General features: G+C 43.0%; 1 protein-coding gene across 1 annotated transcript in view; it reads right to left on the bottom strand.

Annotated features, from left to right (window-relative positions):
• Positions 1 to 728: 728 nt before the first annotated feature.
• Positions 729 to 20997, bottom strand: part of GRID2 (glutamate ionotropic receptor delta type subunit 2) — a 1142370-nt gene continuing 1122101 nt past the window's right edge. Inside the window, exons 13-14 of the mRNA XM_030190694.1 lie at positions 14020 to 14260; positions 729 to 1196 (exon numbers count right to left, since the gene is read on the bottom strand). Coding sequence (XP_030046554.1) covers positions 774 to 1196; positions 14020 to 14260 — 664 coding nt within the window. The 3' untranslated portion in view covers positions 729 to 773. The remainder of the gene's footprint in view (positions 1197 to 14019; positions 14261 to 20997) is intronic.

Below are 20997 nucleotides of genomic sequence, written 5' to 3'. Positions count from 1 at the left end.
TACAACACACATTTTTATTTTACTAAAGCTTCCTGAAATGAACAGCAATAGCAGTGACTGCAATTTTATATATATAAGTATACAACAGATATTTATATATATATATATGCATCAGGTATGAAATTTATTTAACACGATGGAGGCTTTTGTTCTGCCTGATAGTATACTGTACATAAGAAAATATTTTAACACTGTACATTCACGTGAAGGTCAGATGCACTGTTACAGTCCAAATGTAGGTTGAACTGTAGTCTTCTTCACTAGCATAGTAATGGCTTTGTTGTAATCTTACAAAATTGCATTCTCATATTATGTGGCCTGAATGGTCTTTTTTTTTGTCATAATGCAGGGTTTTGCCTTTGGTCCACAGTTGAAGGACAGACACAACAGCAGCGGAGCATTGAGCGGATGCACTAGAACCATTGGAAAGGACTGAAGTTATTGCAGTTATATGTATCAAATCTCTGAGGAGGGGGGGGGGGGAGCAGGAGACAGAGACATGGTGGGAGTGGGGGAGGGAGGCTGAGAGAAACAGAAAGGGAAAATAGAGAAAGAGAACAAGATAGGAAAAAGAAAAAGCACAAGAGGAAAATATAGATGAAACGATGAACAGCAAATGAAAAAGATACAAACGTGAAATTGAAAGGGAAAGTATTTGTTACTAGTATTCCTGGTTTTAAAAACTTACATCCATGTTAGTCCCAAAAGATTACAGCTGCTCCTTGCAAACAGAGTCCTAAAAGGAAAACAAGTGAAGGAACTTTATTTGGAGCTCATATGGAGGTACCTCGATCTGGGTCATTGCCAAGGCTGAGCCCGAGAGAAGGGGTTGGCTGGTAGGGGATGGATGACATTGTTTTAATGGGGCTTCTGAAAAAACCTCCATTGGGTGCCCGGTGCCTGAAAGGACCAGTTCGGTGCTCTGGCACGTTACCAAAGGAGAAACCAGAGGCAGCCTTAGCTGAGAGTGTGCGGCTGAGAGTCTGGATTTGTTCTGGTATGAAGGTGGTGGTGGTGATGTGAGTGTTCCTGAAGTCACTGATCTGCTCTAGTGCCTGGCGTGCTGGCAAAGTATCAATGTCCAGAGGGGTTAGGTCAATGGATGATGTAGAAAACTGTTTATGAGGACTTTCTTCATCTGTGCAGAGACTGTTGACACGTCTGTGGAGATGTTCCAGGTCAATTTCCTTGTCATCCTGTAGGAAGAGGGGGAGATCAACAGAAACATATATTTAGTAGGAGCCATGACAACAATTTGGTCAATACAGAGCAGTTCAACAAACAATATATTTAACTCCTCGGGTTTTTAAAACATTTTTTAGACCTGGTGAGGGTAAGTAGGAGTACAGCGGTACCATGGCCCAATACTGGGGAGATTCCTACACTAACATATTTAGAAACAAAGAATGTTAGTATATGTACCTGGGAGCCTTTATACAATTTTGTAGGTTGTAATGCCTTTAATTGGACCAATAAATAAAGATGTACCAAAGTAGTACATGAACTTTCAAGGGTACATAGCTTCCTTTTCCACCTATAATATAACCTCAGAATTTTCCATTGAGTCCTTTTCCAAGGTCAAAGTCATCCATAATTTATTGCAAGCCAAGGCTCCATCTTGAGTAAGCATTACATTATAGAGAAGCCATTATCCCCTTAATAAAGGCACATCTCTCTTATCCTCCCTTTTACAAAGCTGCACGGTAATGCTGACACAGTTCATTCACTTTGAATTGGCTGTGTCGGCATTACTGTACCAACTGTGTAAAAGGGCGGGGGGTAGGTAAGAAAGCAAGTTTCATTAATTTGATAACTGTTTCATTAATTTGATAACTGAATGCTGATGAAGTTTTGTATATAGTGCAGTATTTGGGTAAAGCTTTCATTATTTAAAAAAATGTTTTTTTCCAGAGGAGGCATAAACTGTTGTAAGAATTAGAGAAAAGGTGGGTGGAGTGAAAGGGGAGAGGTAAAATTAAATTTCCTAGTGGGGATGTAGGTATAATGGGGATCAAGGGACAGAGCGTGATAGGCAACATGTTTCAAAAGTCAGAATAACAGCAGTTTGGGGTTATGTCTAAATGACATAATAATGGAATCAGATGTTTTGCTTTTATTTCACAGCTTGACTCTTAATGGTAGTACCATGAGACTACCACTAGGGGTCATCTAGCACCATTTTGAACCTGGTGTCAGATGGGGCATAAACAACTCCTGTCCTGTTATCCTAGATCGCCAGCGATTCCCTTACATGGTCTGTAGCCCCACCCAGCGCATCCCTCGACAGAAAGAGGAGGGAGGCAGGCAGGCTGCGTCCCTCCTCCAACAAAAGGTAGGGGGGGCCAACCGGGGGGGCCGGCAGGGATGGTGGGTGACCACGGACCACCAGGGAATCAGAACGCTGGGGGACCATGGATTCAGAACGCTTGGGGGGGGGGGGGAGGAGTTGGGGTGGGCTGGAGACCCACCGAACCTCCAGCCCCCCCTGTCGCTGAGTGGGAAGGAGGGTGGGATAGCATTTGGCCGGAGGTGGCCTCCACGAGTTATGGGGGTTCGGCGGGGGGGGGGGGGGGAGGGGGGGTTCGGGCCTCGGCAGGCTGTTTGACAGGTTTGGGCTTTTGACAACCCAGACCTGTCAAACAAGTGCGGGAGGATTGTGTTGAGTGCATGCTCGGCACAATTCTCCCGCACTTTAAACATAATGATCAAAGATAATAGCGCTGCTTAGATTTGCATGCATTATCTTTGATCATCGATGCAGAAAAGCCCTGCGCTGTCCCGGCGCTATTTTTAGGGCGCTGTTTGGAACAGCGCAGGGCTTTTGATCATCTGGGCCTAAGTCAGGTTTTCAGAATATCAACAAGGAATATGCATGAGATAGATCGGCATGTAATGGAGGCCCTGAATGCTAATGTTATCTCATAGATATTCATTGTGCACATCCTAAAAGTTCAACTAGTACAAGTTTGACAACCAATGGTTTAAAGTGCAGGCAATGTCTCTGTGCTGTGCCTTTATTATCTATTGGGTCAATATTAGCCTGTAGCAGTCAGCATTGTTTTAAATTGCTGGTTGCCGTGGGCTTTTTATATCAGCACTGAATATTGGGGTATGCCTAAACGCTGGGACTTATCTGGGTCCTGGCTGGATAAAGTTAGGACATACACACTTGAATTAAGAACTAAAGAAGAAAGTCACAAAAAACATTGAATAGTTCTGAAAAAAATATTTGTTGACCATCAGATAACTGGTAGCTAAAATTCAGCAATAAGCTTGTATAGTAGCACCTCTTTCCTCATTGGTCCTCATTGTTTATTTTTTCATTTATTCTGATTACATCTTCAATTAAATGACTTTTATACAAAATAGTTTTTAAATTAAAAAAGTTTTGTACTTATCTCTAGATGCCCTGTAGCATTCCAAGTATAGTTGACTCATATTATTTTAATGTGCAGCTAGCAGACTGCTCTGTTAGAGTGCTGATATATAAATAACTCCTGACATAGCGCTATGTTTCGCAATAGCTGCATCAGGGAAGAATTCTCCTTTTCCCATGCAATTTTCAGCACATCTCATTCACATCAACCAGCATTATTTCTTTTTTGAATACCAGGCGATGTCAAATATACTTATAATGCTACTGGGAACATAGAGATAAGTAGAAAACTTTTTTAATTTAAAAACTATTTTGTATAAAAGTCATTTAATTGAAGATGTAATCAGAATAAATGAAAAAATAAACAATGAGGACCAATGAGGAAAGAGGTGCTACTATACAAGCTTATTGCTGAATTTTAGCTACTTATCTCTATGTTCCCAGTAGCATTATAAGTATATTTGACATCGCCTGGTATTCAAAAACTTTTTTTGATAAAAAAAACTATTTTGTATAAAAGTCATTTAAATGAAGAATTAATCAGAATAAATGAAAAAAATAAATAATAAGGACCAATGAAGAAAAAGTTCTACTATACAAGCATATTGCTAACTTTGTCTGATTAGATATGTGAGTGCTGGCACTGAATATCAGCTGGCACCCACATAACTACTGTGTAGTGGTCTGAAGCTGATCCCCCTCCTGCCCCTCCAACAACAGTCTAAACCTCACCTCTTGCTTCCTAGGAACATTTCAATCCCCCCAACAAAGTCCAATTCTCCCTCCTGGCTCTTGAAAACAGTCTGATTCCCATTCCTCCCCTCAACAGTTCCATTGCTTCCCCCGGACCCCTGCTGAAGTCCCAGCAGAACCCCCAGGAGTACCTTAACAGGCCTAGTGGAGTCATGTTCTTCAGGGCAGAATGAACCATATTCACACCTGCCCCTTGTAGCTCCTGATTAAAAATGGCCACCTCAATCTCTAACAATAGTCTTGCGGCAGTACCACTAGGGATCAGCTTCTAGTGGTAGTATCGCAAGACTACAACTAGAGGTTGAGATGAGCCATCATTTAAGTATTGTATACCTCAGTAGTAATACTTGTTCTGTATGGAGTTGAGGAGTAACCTAATGTTTAGAAGCCTAGTTAAAATTCCACTGCAGCTCCTTGTGATCTTGGGTAAGTCACTTAACCCTCCATTGCCTCAGGTAGAAACTTTTGAAAGCTCTCTGGAGACAGAAAAATGCGTACTGTATCTAAATGTAACTTACCTCGAGCTACAACTGAGAGAAGCATGAGATAACATCCAAAAACATACTGTTTTTAGTTTATTTCATTCTTAAGAAAAAATGAATTCTTACCTGATAATTTTCTTTCCATTAGTCCCAACAGATCAATCCAGAGACTTGTGGGTTGTGTCCCTCTACCAGCAGGTGGAGATAGAGAGAACCTCCGAGGTTTGCTATATGTGGACCTGTGCAGCCAAGTAAACCTCAGTATGAACGATATAGAACCTCCGAGGTTTGCTATATGTGGACCTGTGCAGCCAAGTAAACCTCAGTATGAACGATATAAGTACATAAGTACATAAGTAATGCCATACTGGGAAAAGACCAAGGGTCCATCGAGCCCAGCATCCTGTCCACGACAGCGGCCAATCCAGGCCAAGGGCACCTGGCAAGCTTTCCAAACGTACAAACATTCTATACTTGTTATTCCTGGAATTGTGGATTTTTCCCAAGTCCATTTAGTAGCGGTTTGTGGACTTGTCCTTTAGGAAACCGTCCAACCCCTTTTTAAACTCTGCTAAGCTAACCGCCTTCACCACTTTCTCCGGCAACGAATTCCAGAGTTTAATTACATGTTGGGTGAAGAAAACTTTTCTCTGATTTGTTTTAAATTTACTACACTGTAGTTTCATCGCATGCCCCCTAGTCCTAGTATTTTTGGAAAGCGTGAACAGACGCTTCACATCCACCTGTTCCACTCCACTCATTATTTTATATACCTCTATCATGTCTCCCCTCAGCCGTCTCTTCTCCAAGCTGAATAGCCCTAGCCTCCTTAATCTTTCTTCATAGGGAAGTCGTCCCATCCCCGCTATCATTTTAGTCGCCCTTCTCTGCACCTTTTCCAATTCTACTATATCTTTCTTGAGATGCGGCGACCAGAATTGAACACAATACTCAAGGTGCGGTCGCACCATGGAGCGATACAACAGCATTATAACATCCTCACACCTGTTTTCCATACCTTTCCTAATAATACCCAACATTCTATTCGCTTTCCTAGCCGCAGCAGCACACTGAATTTGTAATCTATCTGAGTCAAGGCTCTCGTTAATATACAATGCTACCACTCCACCAGTCCGGTCCACCCTATCACCACGATATACTTTGTACCCCGGTATGACAGAGTCCCACTGGTTATCCTCCTTCCACCAGGTCTCAGTAATGCCTATTATATCCAATTTTTCATTTAGTGCAATATATTCCAACTCTCCCATCTTATTTCTTAGACTCCTAGCATTTGCATATAGACATTTCAGAGTATGTTTGTTGTTCCTATTTGCAGTGGAATGGAAACAATAGAAAACTCTCCTGAGATTGCCAGACCAAATGCCCAACATACTTCCACCACTTCTAACTTTAATTCTTTTTATTATTTAATCAAACGAAGAAATAACTAGAACAAAATCCGAAAAACTAAGCAACTGAAACAAAACCGCAGACAGTAAATCCAGGGGGGGGGGGGGGGGGTCTCTGGATTGAGATGGTCCGAAAGATGAAATTCATTGGTCACCTCCAAATACCTAAGAAGAGTCCATCTCACGTCAAGGCAGTGAAGAGCCCGGAATTTCTCGGGATAATCTTCCTGGTGAAAAGCCGGCAAATGCAGGGACTGTCCCAAGTGAAAACGAGAAACCACTTTGGGCAAAAACGAAGGAACTGTCCTAATCGAAACCCCCACCTCTGTAAAACGCAGGAAGGGGTCTCTGCAAGAAAGAGCCTGCAACTCTGAAATTCTCCGAGCCGAAGTAATGGCTACTAGGAAAATCGCCTTCAAGGTGAGATCCTTAACCGTAATCCCTGATAAGGGTTCGAAAGGAGGACGCTGAAGCGCTTTGAGAACTAGATTAAGGTTCCAGGATGGCAGAACCGGCACGTGCAGAGGACACAACCGATTTATGCCCCTCAAAAAACAAACCACATCCGGGTGGGAGGCGATGGACGCCCCTGAAGCCGGCCTCTAAAGCATGCCAGAGCTGCCACCTGCTACTTAAGAGAACTGAACGAGAGAGATTCCTGTACACCTTCCTGAAGAAACGCGAGTATAACCTATACCGAAGCCGAAGCCACTGAACTCGTACACCACGAATCGAAAATACGCCATACCCTAGCATAAGCTATTGAGGTGTATCTTTTCTGAGCCTGCAGCATCGTAGCGATAACTGCATCCAGATAGCCTTTCCTTCTCAACTTTACCCTTTCAAGGGCCAGGCCGTAAGACCAAAGGGGGAGGGATCCTGCATCATGACTGGTCCCTGCAGCAAGAGACCGTCCTGCGCCTGGAGCCGGAGAGGATGATCGAACAGGAGCCTGACCATATCTGCATACCAGGGACGTCTGGGCCAATCTGGTGCCACCAGGATCACTCGACCAGGATGACTGGCAATGCGAGTCAGTAACCTGCCCACCATTGGCCACGGGGGAAAGGCATAGAGCAGGCCCCTGGGTCAAGGTTGTAGAAGAGCATCGATGCCTTCTGAGCCCAGCTCTCTTCCTCAGCTGAAGAAACGAGGAACCTTCGCATTGAATGCGGTGGCCATTAAATCCATCACCGGCATCCCCCAATGGGCCGCTATCTGATCGAAGGCCAGAGGGGAAAGTATCCACTCCCCCGGCTCCAACTGGTAGTGACTGAGAAAGTCCGCTTGCACATTCTGTGACCTCTGCTATATGAGCCGCCGTCAAGAGAGAGAGATGAGTCTCCGCCCACCGGCAGATCAGAGCTGCCTCGCATGCCAGTGGTGCACTCCTGGTGTCTCCCCTGACGGTTCATGTATGCGACTGCCATCGCATTGTCCGAGAGAACCTGAATCAGGCAACCGTAGAGAAGAGACAGAAACTCCCAAAGGGCCAGACGAATCGCCCGCAACTCCAAGCAGTTGATGGACCAAGACGCCTCCGTCGAGGTCCAAATGCCCTGGGCCGTCTGTTGAAGGCAATGAGCCCCCCAGCCAGACAGCGACGCACCCATGGTCACAATCTTATATTCCGGGGTTGCCAGAGGAATGCCCGATATCAGATTCTTTTGAATGAACCATCAGTGCATGATAGTGTGCAGACAGGCCGACCATGGCACCCGAACCTCGTAATCCTCCGAAAGCGGAGGGGCGCATGTGAGCTCTGGCCCACTTTATGACATCCAAGGTGGAAGCCATGGAACCCAAAACTTGTACATAGTCCCAAGCCCGTGGGTTCGGAGTCTGGAACAGAGTTCGCAACTGAACCTGTAACCACTGTGCTCGAGCTAAAGGAAGAGAAACTAACCCTGTTTGGGTGTCGAAGCACACTTTCAAGTATTCCAGCATCTGGGAGGGCGTAAGGTTGCACTTTGGGAAGTTGATCACCCAATCAAGTGATTGAAGCAACCCGACCACTCTGTTGGTGGGCCGCTGACTCTCCCCGAAAGAAGACGCCTGCACCAGACAGTCGTCTAAATAAGGATGGCCCTGAATCCTTTCCTTCCTGAGATAGGCTGCCACTATGACGAGAACCTTGGAAAAGGTCTGAGGTGCTGTGGCTAGGCTGAAGGGCATCCCTTTGAATTGAAAATGACGACTGAGCACTGCAAAGCGAAGAAAACGCCTGTGAGGAGGCCAAATTGGAATGTGTAAATAGGCCTCTTTGAGATTGAGAGACGTCAAAAACTCCCCTGGCTGCACCGCTGTGATCACTGAGCGGAGGGTTTCCATGTGGAAATGCCGAACCCGTAAGGCCTTGTTGACACCCTTGAGATCTAGGACGGGTCACCAATAACTGCCCTTTTTTGGCACCACAAAATAAATGAAGTATCAACCGCAACCTCGCTGGCGATACAGGCTGGATGTCACCCAGCCGTTGTAAGTTGAGGAGGGTGTGACGAACCGCCCGTACCTTGGCGGGAGATTTGCAAGGAGATTCCAGAAAAGAGTTTACTATCAGACAAGCCAATTCTAACTTGTAGCCGTCTCTGATAACCTCCAAGACCCATTCGTCAGATGTTACCCTGGTCCACTCCACCTGGAACAGGGACAGTCTGCCCCCAATAACCGGCTGGATATGGACCAGGGCCCCATCATTGGGCGGACCTGGCTGTGGGCTGGTTTCTGTTACCGGAAAGGAAGGCCCGCCTGTCACCTCGAAGGGGCTGAGATCTCTGAGAAGACCTTGCTCTCTGAAAAGAGGCCCTGCGACCTGGAAGGTAACGCCATGTATTCCTAAACTTAGGTCTAGGTCCCGCCGGTCGCAGAAACTTGGACCTGTCCTCCGGGAGGCGCTGGCCCTTAGAATTACCTAGGTCCTTCACAATTTGTTCTAGGTCTGTCCCAAACAAAAGCTTTCCCCTAAAAGGAAACCTCGCTAATCATGACTTAGAGGCCACATCTTCAGCCCAATGCTGCAACCACAGCCAGTGGCGTGCGGTGACCGCTAGGGAAACCTCCCTTCACTGAAGCCCTGAAAAGATCATAAAGAAGATCCACAAGGAAGGCTAAACTGGACTCTAAGGCCGGCAAAACAGCCACGAGTTCTTCCGGAGAGAAGGCTTTTTGTACCCACGATAAGCATGCTCGCACAGCATAGGAGCCACAAACTGAGGCCTGCAGGGAAAGGGCCGCTACTTCAAAGGACAGCTTCAAACAAGTCTCCAACTTATGATCCTGAGGGTCCTTGAGTGCCGTGCCACCCTCCACAGGGAGAGTGGTTTTCTTAGTGACCGCTGTGATTAAGGAATCCACCGTAGGGACCTTCAGCAACCTTAAGCCCACTGTCCAGTGTATCCCACTGCGCCGAAATAAGGATTTTCATGGCCTCATGCACATGAAAGGAAGCCATGACATAATGGAGGGTACCGGACCCGTTCCCCCCTGATGATTCAGGGGGTGAAATGGCCAAAACCTCAAAAGCCCAAACAATCAGGGAGGGAAGCTCTTCCTTGCGAAAAGGCGGGCAGCCGTCGGATCATCCCCCTCCTCAGAGGGCAGGGTGACCTCATCTGCCAAATCCAATGATTCTGAGGGAGAGCTCAGAGACCAAACCGGGCCATCTGTATCAGATAGCTCCTCGGGATCCAAAATCTCTACCCAGGGACGTTTTGGCAGGAAAGACTGAGACTGCCGCAACCGAAGTTTGCTGAGGAAGAGACAGGGCTGCCTGAAGAGAAGCTCCTGTCTTCGTCAGAAGAAAGACATTGTGCATTAATAAAACAAAATCTGGGGAAAAAGGAACTGAAAGGGACTCCCCTGCTCCCTCTACATCATTTCCCTCCATCGGAGCCTGTGCCACAGAAGCGCGCTGCGCCTCTTGCCTATCTACTGCCATGTGCGGAGCGGGTCTTGCCTGAGTGGAAAAAATGGTGCCTGCCGACACGCACTAAACTAACTGCCCCGAGGAAACCGCTGAAACTATCCCCTGTGCTTCTGACTCACCGGACGCCTGAGGGGAACCCCTATCTGAACACCCACTGTGGACTGACAGTGGCAGGACTCACACTCCTCTGACGCTGCTCTCCGGCCCCCACAGCCGCCTCAGCTTAGCCGCCTCAGAAGGCACTGACATGCTCCACAAACGCCTGCCCCAAAACTGACTCGACAGACTGTCAAGTTCCTCCGTATGATTAAACAAAAACAAAGCCTCTTAAAGAGATGTTTACCTTTTTTTTTTCAGGAGAGAAAGGAAACACCCGTGCAGGACATCAGACTCACAGAAACAGAACGGCCGCGCCGGAAGAAGAGGACCTCGGCTGGTGGGGGTTGGGGTCCCCCGCCAGCAAAGGTAGCCAACGGCGGCGGCGGTGGGGGGGGGGGGGTTGAGAGGGTCGTCGGCAGGGGGGGTCCAGGGCCAAATCTACGCCCCTGGTAACAATGTATGTAAATTGTGGAAAGGCCTTCCGCAGAAAGCCCCTGAAACAACCCCAGCCATGCCCCCTTGAATATACACGCTATAAGATTCCTGCGTACATTGTTATACAATATGATGCACGTGTAAATCTGAAGGCCAATTAACACCAATAACTGTTTGATAGCAGCCCATTAATGGTGCTGATTGGCTCATTACCCAATTAATTTGCATATGTAAATTGTCAATGCACGCTGATTTGCATGTGCAAATTTAGTCGCCATATACAAAATCCGGGGGATGATGCATATTGGAAAAATAATCCAAACTACAGGAACACAGTCTTGGCTTCCATATTAGGAATGACTACCAAGGAAAAAGATCTTGAGGTCATTGTGTCTAATACATTGAAATCTTTGGCTCAGTGTGTGGTGGCAGACAAAAAGCAAATAAAATTCTATGAATAATTGGTGCTGTACACCACGAGTGAATTTCTTTAAAAAGGGGAGTAAATAAATCAGAATAGTAAATAAAATAAATCAGTGCAAGAATAAAGCTGCTTGCAAACCAAATTACAAGCAGCATTATTCCATTGACTCCAGAGCACTGGGCTTCCAAGCCTATTAGTTGGCTGTTAGTTAAAGGAAATGTATTTTCTGTCAATTGATTACCATTCAACAAGTACCTCAGTACTTGAACAGTGGATATGTCTTTATGTAATTCCCAAGAGAATGTCTCAAGCCCCAAGATCCTTGAAACAAGTCTTGCCCTTTGCCAGAGGAAATCTCAAGAGCTCTAGGGGTTGTCTAATGGTCCAGTAGCTTTGAGATAAACCCTTTATCCTGATTTGATATAGAAGGACTGTTACACCTAGGGCCCTGTTTACTAAGGCGCACTAGCATTTTTAATGTGCACTAAAATTAGTGTGCTAAATGTAACCAGTGGAAGCATCTGGGAGCTGAGGGAGGCTCTGGGATGCATGCGCAGTAGTGTCAATGGGGACCTGCACTGACACTGGCAAGTTGAAAAATACTGAAAATATATTTTAAAAGGGGATTGCATGCATTTCAAGATTAGAATTCAGATGCTGGACACTTTTACTTATTAGCTGTAAGGTTTTTGAAGCTTGGAATTCATGCAAATGAGTCCATTTTTGGAGTGTTGCAGTTTGGGTATGTGAGGGTTAATTTTCATGGAAATTTTTATAGGGTAAACATTAGAGCATGGCTATGACCTTAACTATGAAGTTTGAATCCAAAACAAAGGTTTTATGTCTTGTTTTTATCCTAAAATGTCAAATAGAATTTCTGTATGGAAATATGGTCTCAAATAGAGATTCCTGATTGGCTGCACTACTCCTGTTAGGGTTTTTGCTTGGTGACAGTTAAAGACAGCAACAGAAGATTTCCATGAGAGAAGACCTGCTTAAGTGTGTCTGTGTGTGAGATGTCTGTGAGGAAGGAATAGCTGACAAACATTGAGAGTAATAATAAAAGACTGACTGGGAATATACTGATTGGGAGTACTAAAGGTATAAGAGGTTTGTACTGTGAGTTAAGTAGTTTTGATTTAGTTCTTTACAAGGGAAAGTTGCTGCTCCATAGGCTTTAATTGGGATATTGGTATTATTTAAGCTGAAAGATAGTTAGAATCCTATTTAAAGATATTTTATTCTGCCAAGTAGAAAAACATTGGATATAGAAGGGTAAAAGTAAAGGCTTAACTGAAACAGAACCTCTTAGAGCTGAGTGAATTCAGTTTGACTGTGTGTGTGTGAATGACATGGTCAGTGATGAACTGCAATTTCAGCAACTGCTCTTTCCTAGTCAGGGAAAAGAAATAAATGTGTATTATGTCAAGTTAGGAAATCAGACTCAGAGACTTTATTTTAATTTATTTTACTTATTTTAGAATACAGTTTAGGTTCCTGTTGCAGGCAGGCTAATATTAGAGTACATACACTGTAGGGAGGCAGAATCTCCTTTTATTTCTTAAGGTTTAGGTTTAGGAAGAAGACCAAAGTAAAGTTAACCAACAAAGAAGAATTGATGCCAAGGTCAAGAAAGCAGGAATCCAGCTAAGTACTACAGGAAAAATAAGGATAACTGGACTCTGGACAGAGAGAGAGACACTTTGCATTGGCATTGCATTTACATACTTATCTTAAGGGACTGAGAATCTGAGGAAAGAAAAAAAAATCTAAAATAGTTTTATTAGGAAAATTTATGCAAAATGTGTCAGTAGTTGGGTAATACTTATTTGTGATTAGAAATAATTCTATTCTTACTGAAAAGAAAAATAGTTTAGAGTGTGATAACTGGATCCAGTAGGATACTGAGACATTGATAACATTTATACTATTTAACTTTTACTAATGGTTATAAATTAACAAGTGCAATATAATACTTAATTTGTACTAAAATAAATAATATATTTATGCTTTACTAAAATGTGTGGTTTTAAATTTGATGTAAATCAAATTGATTCTATTCATAGAAATTAATACTTATTTTTAATGCATTCATCCGGTAACATCTTTCTCAGGATGATGTCTGTTTATATTCACTTTGCCTTTTTGTGAGCTGCACACAGTAAACCTCGGCTCACATGACTACAAACCAGAGGGATAATTGAACTGTGTGTTGTTTGCAGGACAGGCAGGTGACATAAATTGGCGTAGTCGGCAGGATATATCCCAATTTATATTGGAATAAATTGGCGTAGTCTTGTGGCAGGATTCTAAATATTCTATTCAGAGAATTGTTTTAAAATTCTTAAACCAAACAGTCTAAAAGAGAAAGTTTGTGTGCACTGCATTTAATAATTTTTTTCCCAGGTGAATTTGAAAATTTTCCTCTGGTTTGTGGTGGGGACAGGTCCTTGTTTCAACACTAGAACCCATTCACGGAAGAAGAAGAGGAATGGCTGAAGAAAGACACCTATGGGTCTTAGCATGCACTAAAAACGCTAGCATGCCCTTAGCGCAGCTTAGTAAACAGGGCCCATTAGGTGGATATGTAGCACTATTGCCTTACAGCCAAGTTTGGTTTAATTTCCATCATCATGAATCTAAGAGATTTAGAAGAATTTTAAATCACTTAGAGCCATGTTTAATAAGCCGGCGTTTTTAGTGCACACGAACCATGTAGATGCTCATAATATTCCTATGGGCGTCTACATGGTTAGAATGCTAAAAACACTAACGCACCTTAGTAAACAGGGCCCTTAGGTTGTTGGGTAATGAAATTAAGAGCCTTTGAGGAGAAGTCAATGACTGAATGTGTCTGGAATCTTTTTGCTGTATGTAGCGCTCTAGAAATGTTAAATAGTAGTAGTAGTAGTAGTAGTAAAACAGTTTAATACACACTATAAGTGAAATATAGGGAAGCTTGTGCTCTACCTCTTCATAAAAAGGAGAACCTGAATTTCCATGCACCTGTCACTTTTCACAAGTATTAAATGAGTGTTAGAAAGTTAGCAGAAAAATATATATCTATAAGATCAAACCAGCAGCCAAATAACTGGAACCTGTTTTAAAGATACCTCTTTAGAAGGAACACGTGAGCGTTTCCTCTTGTTCCACCATGTCTCCACCATAGCTATGAAACAGGAGAAGACAATTCCAGCAGCCAGGATACAGAATACTCCTGCAAAGCTCTTTATGTCCAATGCGCTACTCTTCTGTTTTGGATCCACTGAGGAATACAAATCACAGTGACCATTCCGCGGCCACCACTTATGTTTCAGGATGTCGATGTCTCCATTCTGCTGAAGTTCTAGAATCCTAGAGGAAGAAAAGAACATTAAACATCTCAACTCACACCACACAAAACTAGGATTGAACAGCAACAAGCAAACATTCTAGAGGTGACTCTGAATAAGACAAAACCAGGTGGTGAGAAGTTTACAGGTACAGTATGTTCATCCAATATTTTTCTGAATTTCCACTAGAGCATTACATTATTTTCTTTTTTTGACATTCAACAGTTTCATCCTACCCCTTTATACTTTCAGCTTATTTGGAACCAGGATTGGGATTTAGTGCAATCAGCTTCCATTCTAACTACTCTGGGAATTTTTACCCATAAGAACATAATAATAGCCATACTGGGTCAGAGCAATGGTCCATCTAGCCCAGTATCCTGCTTCCAACAGTGGCCAAGCCAGGTCACAAGTACCTGGCAGAAACCCAATTATAGCAACATTCCATGCTACCAATCACAGGGGCAGTGGTTTCCCTCTATTTTTATATTTTTCCATGATACCTATCCTGATCACTGCAATGACAGTCCTCTGCTAGGGACCATACCCAAGGGCTTCTTTCGAAACCCTGCAACTATGGGCCCTGAATCCATGTCCACCTTAAGAAATGACTACAATTTCCTCTGCCTTGAGTGCTATGAATGCTGCTTAAGCAGTACACCCAGTTGAGCGGGGAGTGAGGTCATGACACGAAGACACAAGATGAATACTGGCGTGAGAACCTTCCATATGATAGTTCCTACTCCTTGCCACCTGAGTCACTGGGATAGCTTTTTAACCACACTCGCTCCTCCAGTGTGAAAAGTGAAACATTTGCTGCAGCTGGTTTGCATAAGACAATTGTTCTTCAATACAGGTCAAGACTCACATTACAGCTATCTAAGACTACACAGCCCACAGAAATGGAATTTAAATACAGAGTTATATATACAAAAGCACTTATGTAGTCATTGGTGAGGCTGACCATGTAAGTGCTTTTTAAAGAAATCCAGACTCAGGGTCAACTCAAGAGACTTTGGCGCCTTTGGCCAACTTTTGATTCAGTGCCTCCCAATATCACCATGCACCCCTCTCTCTCAGGCCACCCTCCCTCATGGTCTACCTTTAAATGTGGTTGTTTCCTCCCGAGCACCAGCCGAAAACTGCCAACAACTGTCCCTCCTGCATACCTTGTAAATAGTAGATCTTTGCCTGCAGCAAGCAGCTGCTGATACATTGTGTGGGGTCAACATGAGCAGTGTATATTAGTTGCTGCCAGTGAAAATCTGCTATTTAAAAGGTATGCCCGGGGGGGGGGGGGGAGTTTGAGAGACCATGAGGCATATTTTCAAAGCACTTAGCCTTCCAAAGTTCCATAGGTTTCTATGGAACTTTGGAAGGCTAAGTGCTTTGAAAATATGCCTCCATATGGTTTGCAGGCGAGAGAGGGAGAGATCAAATCACTTGTGGGACAAGGCACAGTTCTTCTGCTCACCCATCTTGGGCACAGGCCCAGCCAAAATTGGGTGTCTGGCTATGCCCCTGATGCCATTGAAACATACTGGTCAACAGTGTCATGGCTTCACACGGGAAGCTATCTGGCAGCTCTCCTTCAGCTCATTTGGATCCAAAGTGTCCGTGACTTAAAAATTAGTGAAGACAACTGATCTACTTTATGAGAAACCACATGCAAAACACCTACAGTATCCTCAGAAAGTTCTCAAAAAGGTATCACCGAGGGGCTGACAAAGGGATATGAAATGCCCCTTCAGTGCAGTGCCTGAGGCATGACGCATCAGAAGCCTCCGCACTTAAATAGAGACATGGATGATGTTCATACAGTGTACCCTGGAAATGTCTTAAATTCTTTCTCCTCCTGGCAAATAACCATCTGGGACATAAAGTTCAGAGATGGAGAGGCTCCTAAAGGGATAGATGGCAACTACAGAATCTCAGGTGGGTACAGATGAAAATAGCTGGCTTTAGTGTGCCTAAGAAGCTACTGTAGTTAAATCAGGCATGAATGATGTAACTACTATGTACCCCAGAAATGCCTCAATCTTCTCTGCCTTCTGGCAAATAACCACCTGGGACACAAAGTCCATCATCTGATGCAAGATGGAAAGGCTCTCAGAGGGATAGATAGTAAACACATAGCTTTGGGTGGGTACAAATAACAATAGCTGGCTTTTGAGAATGAGGCTGTAGAAAATCCCTCTTTGCTGGCAGCGATAAACACATGAAGATTAAAGTCCCCTAAATGCCCTCTACTTTAAAATCCATCAATACATTCAATAAAACCTGGAACAATTCCACAGAAGTATTTGAGGGTCTATCAATCAAATAAAGTAGAACATCTCTACATTCAAAGATAAACCATCATACTCAGGAGACAATTGCAAAGGGAGTCATTCCACCATAGATTCTTCCCTAAATAATACCACAACTCTCCCATCCCTCTCTCATCTTGAACGTTGAACTAATTTTTATCCTGGAGGCATCATCTCTGCAAGCAGATAACCATCTGACTCAGTCAACCATGTCTCAGTAACAAAAAGAAAATTTAAACACTTATTAACCAAATCACAAAATATTATTAGAACATATTAACAATATTGCTAATAATAATAATAATAATAATAATCATCATCATCATCATCATAATGGAGGAACTGTTTAACTATGTCAAATGATGATCCCTCACTCATGGTTTTTCCAGTTCTGTCTTTTGTAGAAGTTAGAAAATATGCGGTTAACCTCAGTGCCTGTCAGTGTGCCATATTTCAGTCCTGATTCTATGTGGTTAGAAGAGTTGTGATATCGACGTTGATGGTCAGCGGTTGCAGAACCATTACAAAGAGAGACATTAACATCAATATAGTTGTTAATGCTGATTTGTGAGGCTGTTCAAAGTTCAGAAGAATGCATTAATCTTTATGGAGACAGACATTATTCTATAGTGGGTTTGCATAGCTATGACATCACCATGGAGATAAATACAGACACTAAACAGGATTAAGAAAAAGAAGTTCAATACAAGGAATTTCATTAGGGAATGCTAGAGGCCTTATGCATGCTCACAAGGGTCAGGAAAATCAGAATTATTGATGTCTTGGCAACCACAACTTAACAGCCCTTTCTGATGTCATTAAATCACAAAGGATATTACAAATTGTTTGCTACATATCGTCCTGCAATAATGTTAAACACAAGAGAGTACCTTTCTTCTTATTTAGAAATCTGAATATGATAAAGGATTCCAGCAACCTGGCTGCCACTTCATCACTGCATATTGAAATAAGAAGTCAGTTTTACATTAAGCTATGTTTGCAGTTTGAGAATAAAGGATGTCCTGAGATGGACTATAAATATGATAATACTGTTTGAGGCTATTTAAATTTTAGAACATAATAATTTATTTATTTTTTTTATTTATTGCATTTGTATCCCACAATATCCCACCTCTTTGAACAGCCATACTGGGCAGACTGATGGTCCATCTAGCCTAGAATCCTGCTTCTAGCAGTGGCCACTCCAAGTCACAAGTACCTAGCAGAAACCCAAATAGTAGTAAGATTCCATGCTATCAATCCCAGGGCAAGCTGTGGCTTCCTCACGTCTACCTCAATAGTAGACTATGGACTTTTCTTCCAGGAATTTGACCAAACCTTTTTTACACCCAGATATACTAACCACTGTTATCACGTCCTCTGACAATGAGTTCCAGAGCTTAACTATTTGTTGAGTGAAAAATATTTCCTCCTATTTGTTTTAAAAGTATTACAGTACCTTGCAACTTCATTGAGTTTCCCCTAGTCTTTGTACTTTTTGAAAGAGTAAAAAATAGATTCACTTCTACTCGTTTTATACCACTCAGGATTTTGTAGAATCATATCCCCTCTCAGCTATCTCTTTTCCAAGCTGAAGAGCCCTAACCTCTTTAGTCTTTCCTCATATGAGAGGAGTTCCATCCCCTTTATCATTTTGGTCACTCTTCTTTGAACCTTTTCTAATTCTGCTATATCATTTTTGAGATACGGTGACCAGAATTGAATGCAATACTCAAGTGTCGACCACATAGCTGGAAGATTGTAAAAAGTCCTCAAAGAAAGACCTGGCACAGGCAAATTGGCACTGAAGCAAAATGGCTCCACCTCTGCATTCAGCTTCCCATATAACACTGGAGAGAAAGCAACCAAACCAATCTCAAATGATTGTGAAGAGCACCATGGATCACAGAGACTCAATAACAAGAACCAATAGAGTTCGGGGGCTTAAATTTTAAACAGACCTTTATGCAAAATCATACAGGAGAGCAAAAACAGCTCTTGAATGATCTGGTCCCACATCCCCCTGCCAGACATGAATGAAACTGCGGAGTTCTACACTAACTTCAATAAGCATGCCACATATGCAAACTGGCTTCAATATAGTGTATTACAACTGAAGCACCAGGCAAAAGTCATCTGCTGGAAGGTAATCATAGTACAACAAGTGTAGGGACCCTTTTACTAAGCTGCAGTAAGCACTAGTGCATGCCTATGGTGCACCAAAACTCACCGCAGTGGGACACTAGGAGGTGTCCTGTGGTAGTGTGCCAATCAGCATGCACTATTCCTGTGCTAAAAATAGTTTCTATTTTTTGGTACAGGAGGCGAGTCTATGGGCAGAGAGTAGGCGTGCCCTGCACTAATCAGGTAGCAAGGGTACATTGCCGCGAGCTGCCCCATTAGCGCAGGAGCCCTTACCGCCTAGTAAACAGGTGGTGGTAAGGGCTTCTGCGGTACTGGCTATATGCTAATTGGGAGTTCAGCATGAGGACAGCATCTAGTGCATACGCTGAAGAGTTGTGCATTAAGCACAGCTCTTCAGCGCATGCCCAGAACACAGAGGGGAGGAGGGAAGGAGGAGAAAGAGGTGCCAACAGCTTTTTTTTTTCCAGATTGGAGCAGGCTAATGTCTAATTCAACCAAACCAAGAAGGTGCATTCTGGAAAAAAGGCAAAGGAACCCCAATTTGCTACTGGGAGAAACGGCTTTTCCCTTTTTATACTAGTGTGGGCAATAAAAACATTTTTTAATTACACTTAAAAAAAACTGGCGCAGACACTGAAAACTGAAGCTTTCACAGTCCTGTTTGCAAATTTATTTTAGGCCCTCATGGAAAGCAAACTAACCTTCTTGTGAGTTTAGTGTATGGCTAGCAGAACTGCGGGCAGTTGAAAGGCATTGGAATACAGGTGAAGTCTATCAAGCCATCTGCCCAGACACCCTAACGCCAGCTCCGAGTTGGTGTTGGGTTTACAGTGGGAAGAGCTCCCTTGTTTGGCATGTTGCCTGTTGAACATTGTGGAGGAATATGCAAAGATCTTATCAGTATGCATTTGCATGCTGATTGCGATGTGAACCAGTGAGATCGTTCATTCATGTGCTCATTGGCTCTCAGCATTCCGCACGAACAAATGCAGGTGCTAGTCTGGCACTAGTGGCCCCTAGTACTTGCATTTACTTCTGAGTATTAGGGACCTTTGTATGCAAAAAGAGCCAGAGGGGATCTCGGCACCCAGCTGAGAGAGAGTAGATGTTGTAGATACTTTTAAACTGGCAAAAATTTGATGATGTTACAAAGGTTTTGAAAGGCTCATATAACACAGTACAGTGCTTAGTTACAGTCCATAGAGAAGCTTGCTGCAGACAATTCCCCCTGCTCATAGAGAGAAGGGGGGGTCTAACTCCCTGCAAGCTTAGAGAATCAAGGGAGCCAATAGGGTGAGTCCCATAAGATACTCTGTACATTCTTATGTATTATGTAGAGGAGTGTGGTAGCCGTGTTAGTCCACTCTTAAGGTTATCAGTAGAAATCAAACAAAATAAAACATGGAAAAGAAAATAAGATGATACCTTTTTTATTGGACATAACTAAATACAGCCCATTATAAACCATAAAGCTGTATTTCTCTGTTGATCACCCTCCCCTCACCTATCCACACCTATCCTGTTAGAATATCAATGATATGCTTTGATGTCCCCATGCTTACCTCCTACCCACCCCCATCCTCCCACCCTGTCAGACTGTCATAGTAATGCTTGAATGTTTTCACTTATATACACTGTCAGCTAGCACATTTGCTTATTTCCGATCTGACGAAGAAGGGCAACCTTCGAAAGCTAATCAAGAAATGTATTAAGTTATGTCCAATAAAAAAGGTATCATCTTATTTTCTTTTCCATGTTTTATTTTGTTTGATTTCTATTGATAACCTTATGTATTGTGGTAAGCACTACTTTTAATGCATTGACTCACTCCGTTTCCCCCGTCCCCCTATCCCTTTTGCCTTCCATGGGTCAGCCTTTGAGAGTCTCTGATTTGCTTGATTTCAACATGACCTTTGTTCTTGTTTAAATACATTTATGTTTTATTGTTAGTATTGCAATATTGATTGCTTCATATGCAATCAACATACGTTTTCTTTTTAATTGTTGCTTTTCAGCAAACCTGTTCATTATAAAATCAATAAAATTTCATTGAAAGTTTGTTTTACTAAAATAGTTTTAACGAGTATTAGAACTTTCTAACAACTACAAATTGCTCACATGTTATTTCATAGGTGAACCCTTATCAAATCAATTTTATATTCACTTTTGGGGTAATTCTGTAACTTGGCGCCAAGATGTAGGTGCCACAATGGTGCTTCAGTTCTGTAACGGCTTCGCTGCGCATCTAAGCTGTTATAGTTTAATAACACAAAACCACATTGACATGCCAAAATATAGGTGCACC

Source organism: Microcaecilia unicolor, chromosome 2, assembly GCF_901765095.1.
Source record: "Microcaecilia unicolor chromosome 2, aMicUni1.1, whole genome shotgun sequence".
Taxonomy (NCBI): domain Eukaryota; kingdom Metazoa; phylum Chordata; class Amphibia; order Gymnophiona; family Siphonopidae; genus Microcaecilia; species Microcaecilia unicolor.
This window is presented reverse-complemented; position numbering and strand designations above follow the sequence as displayed.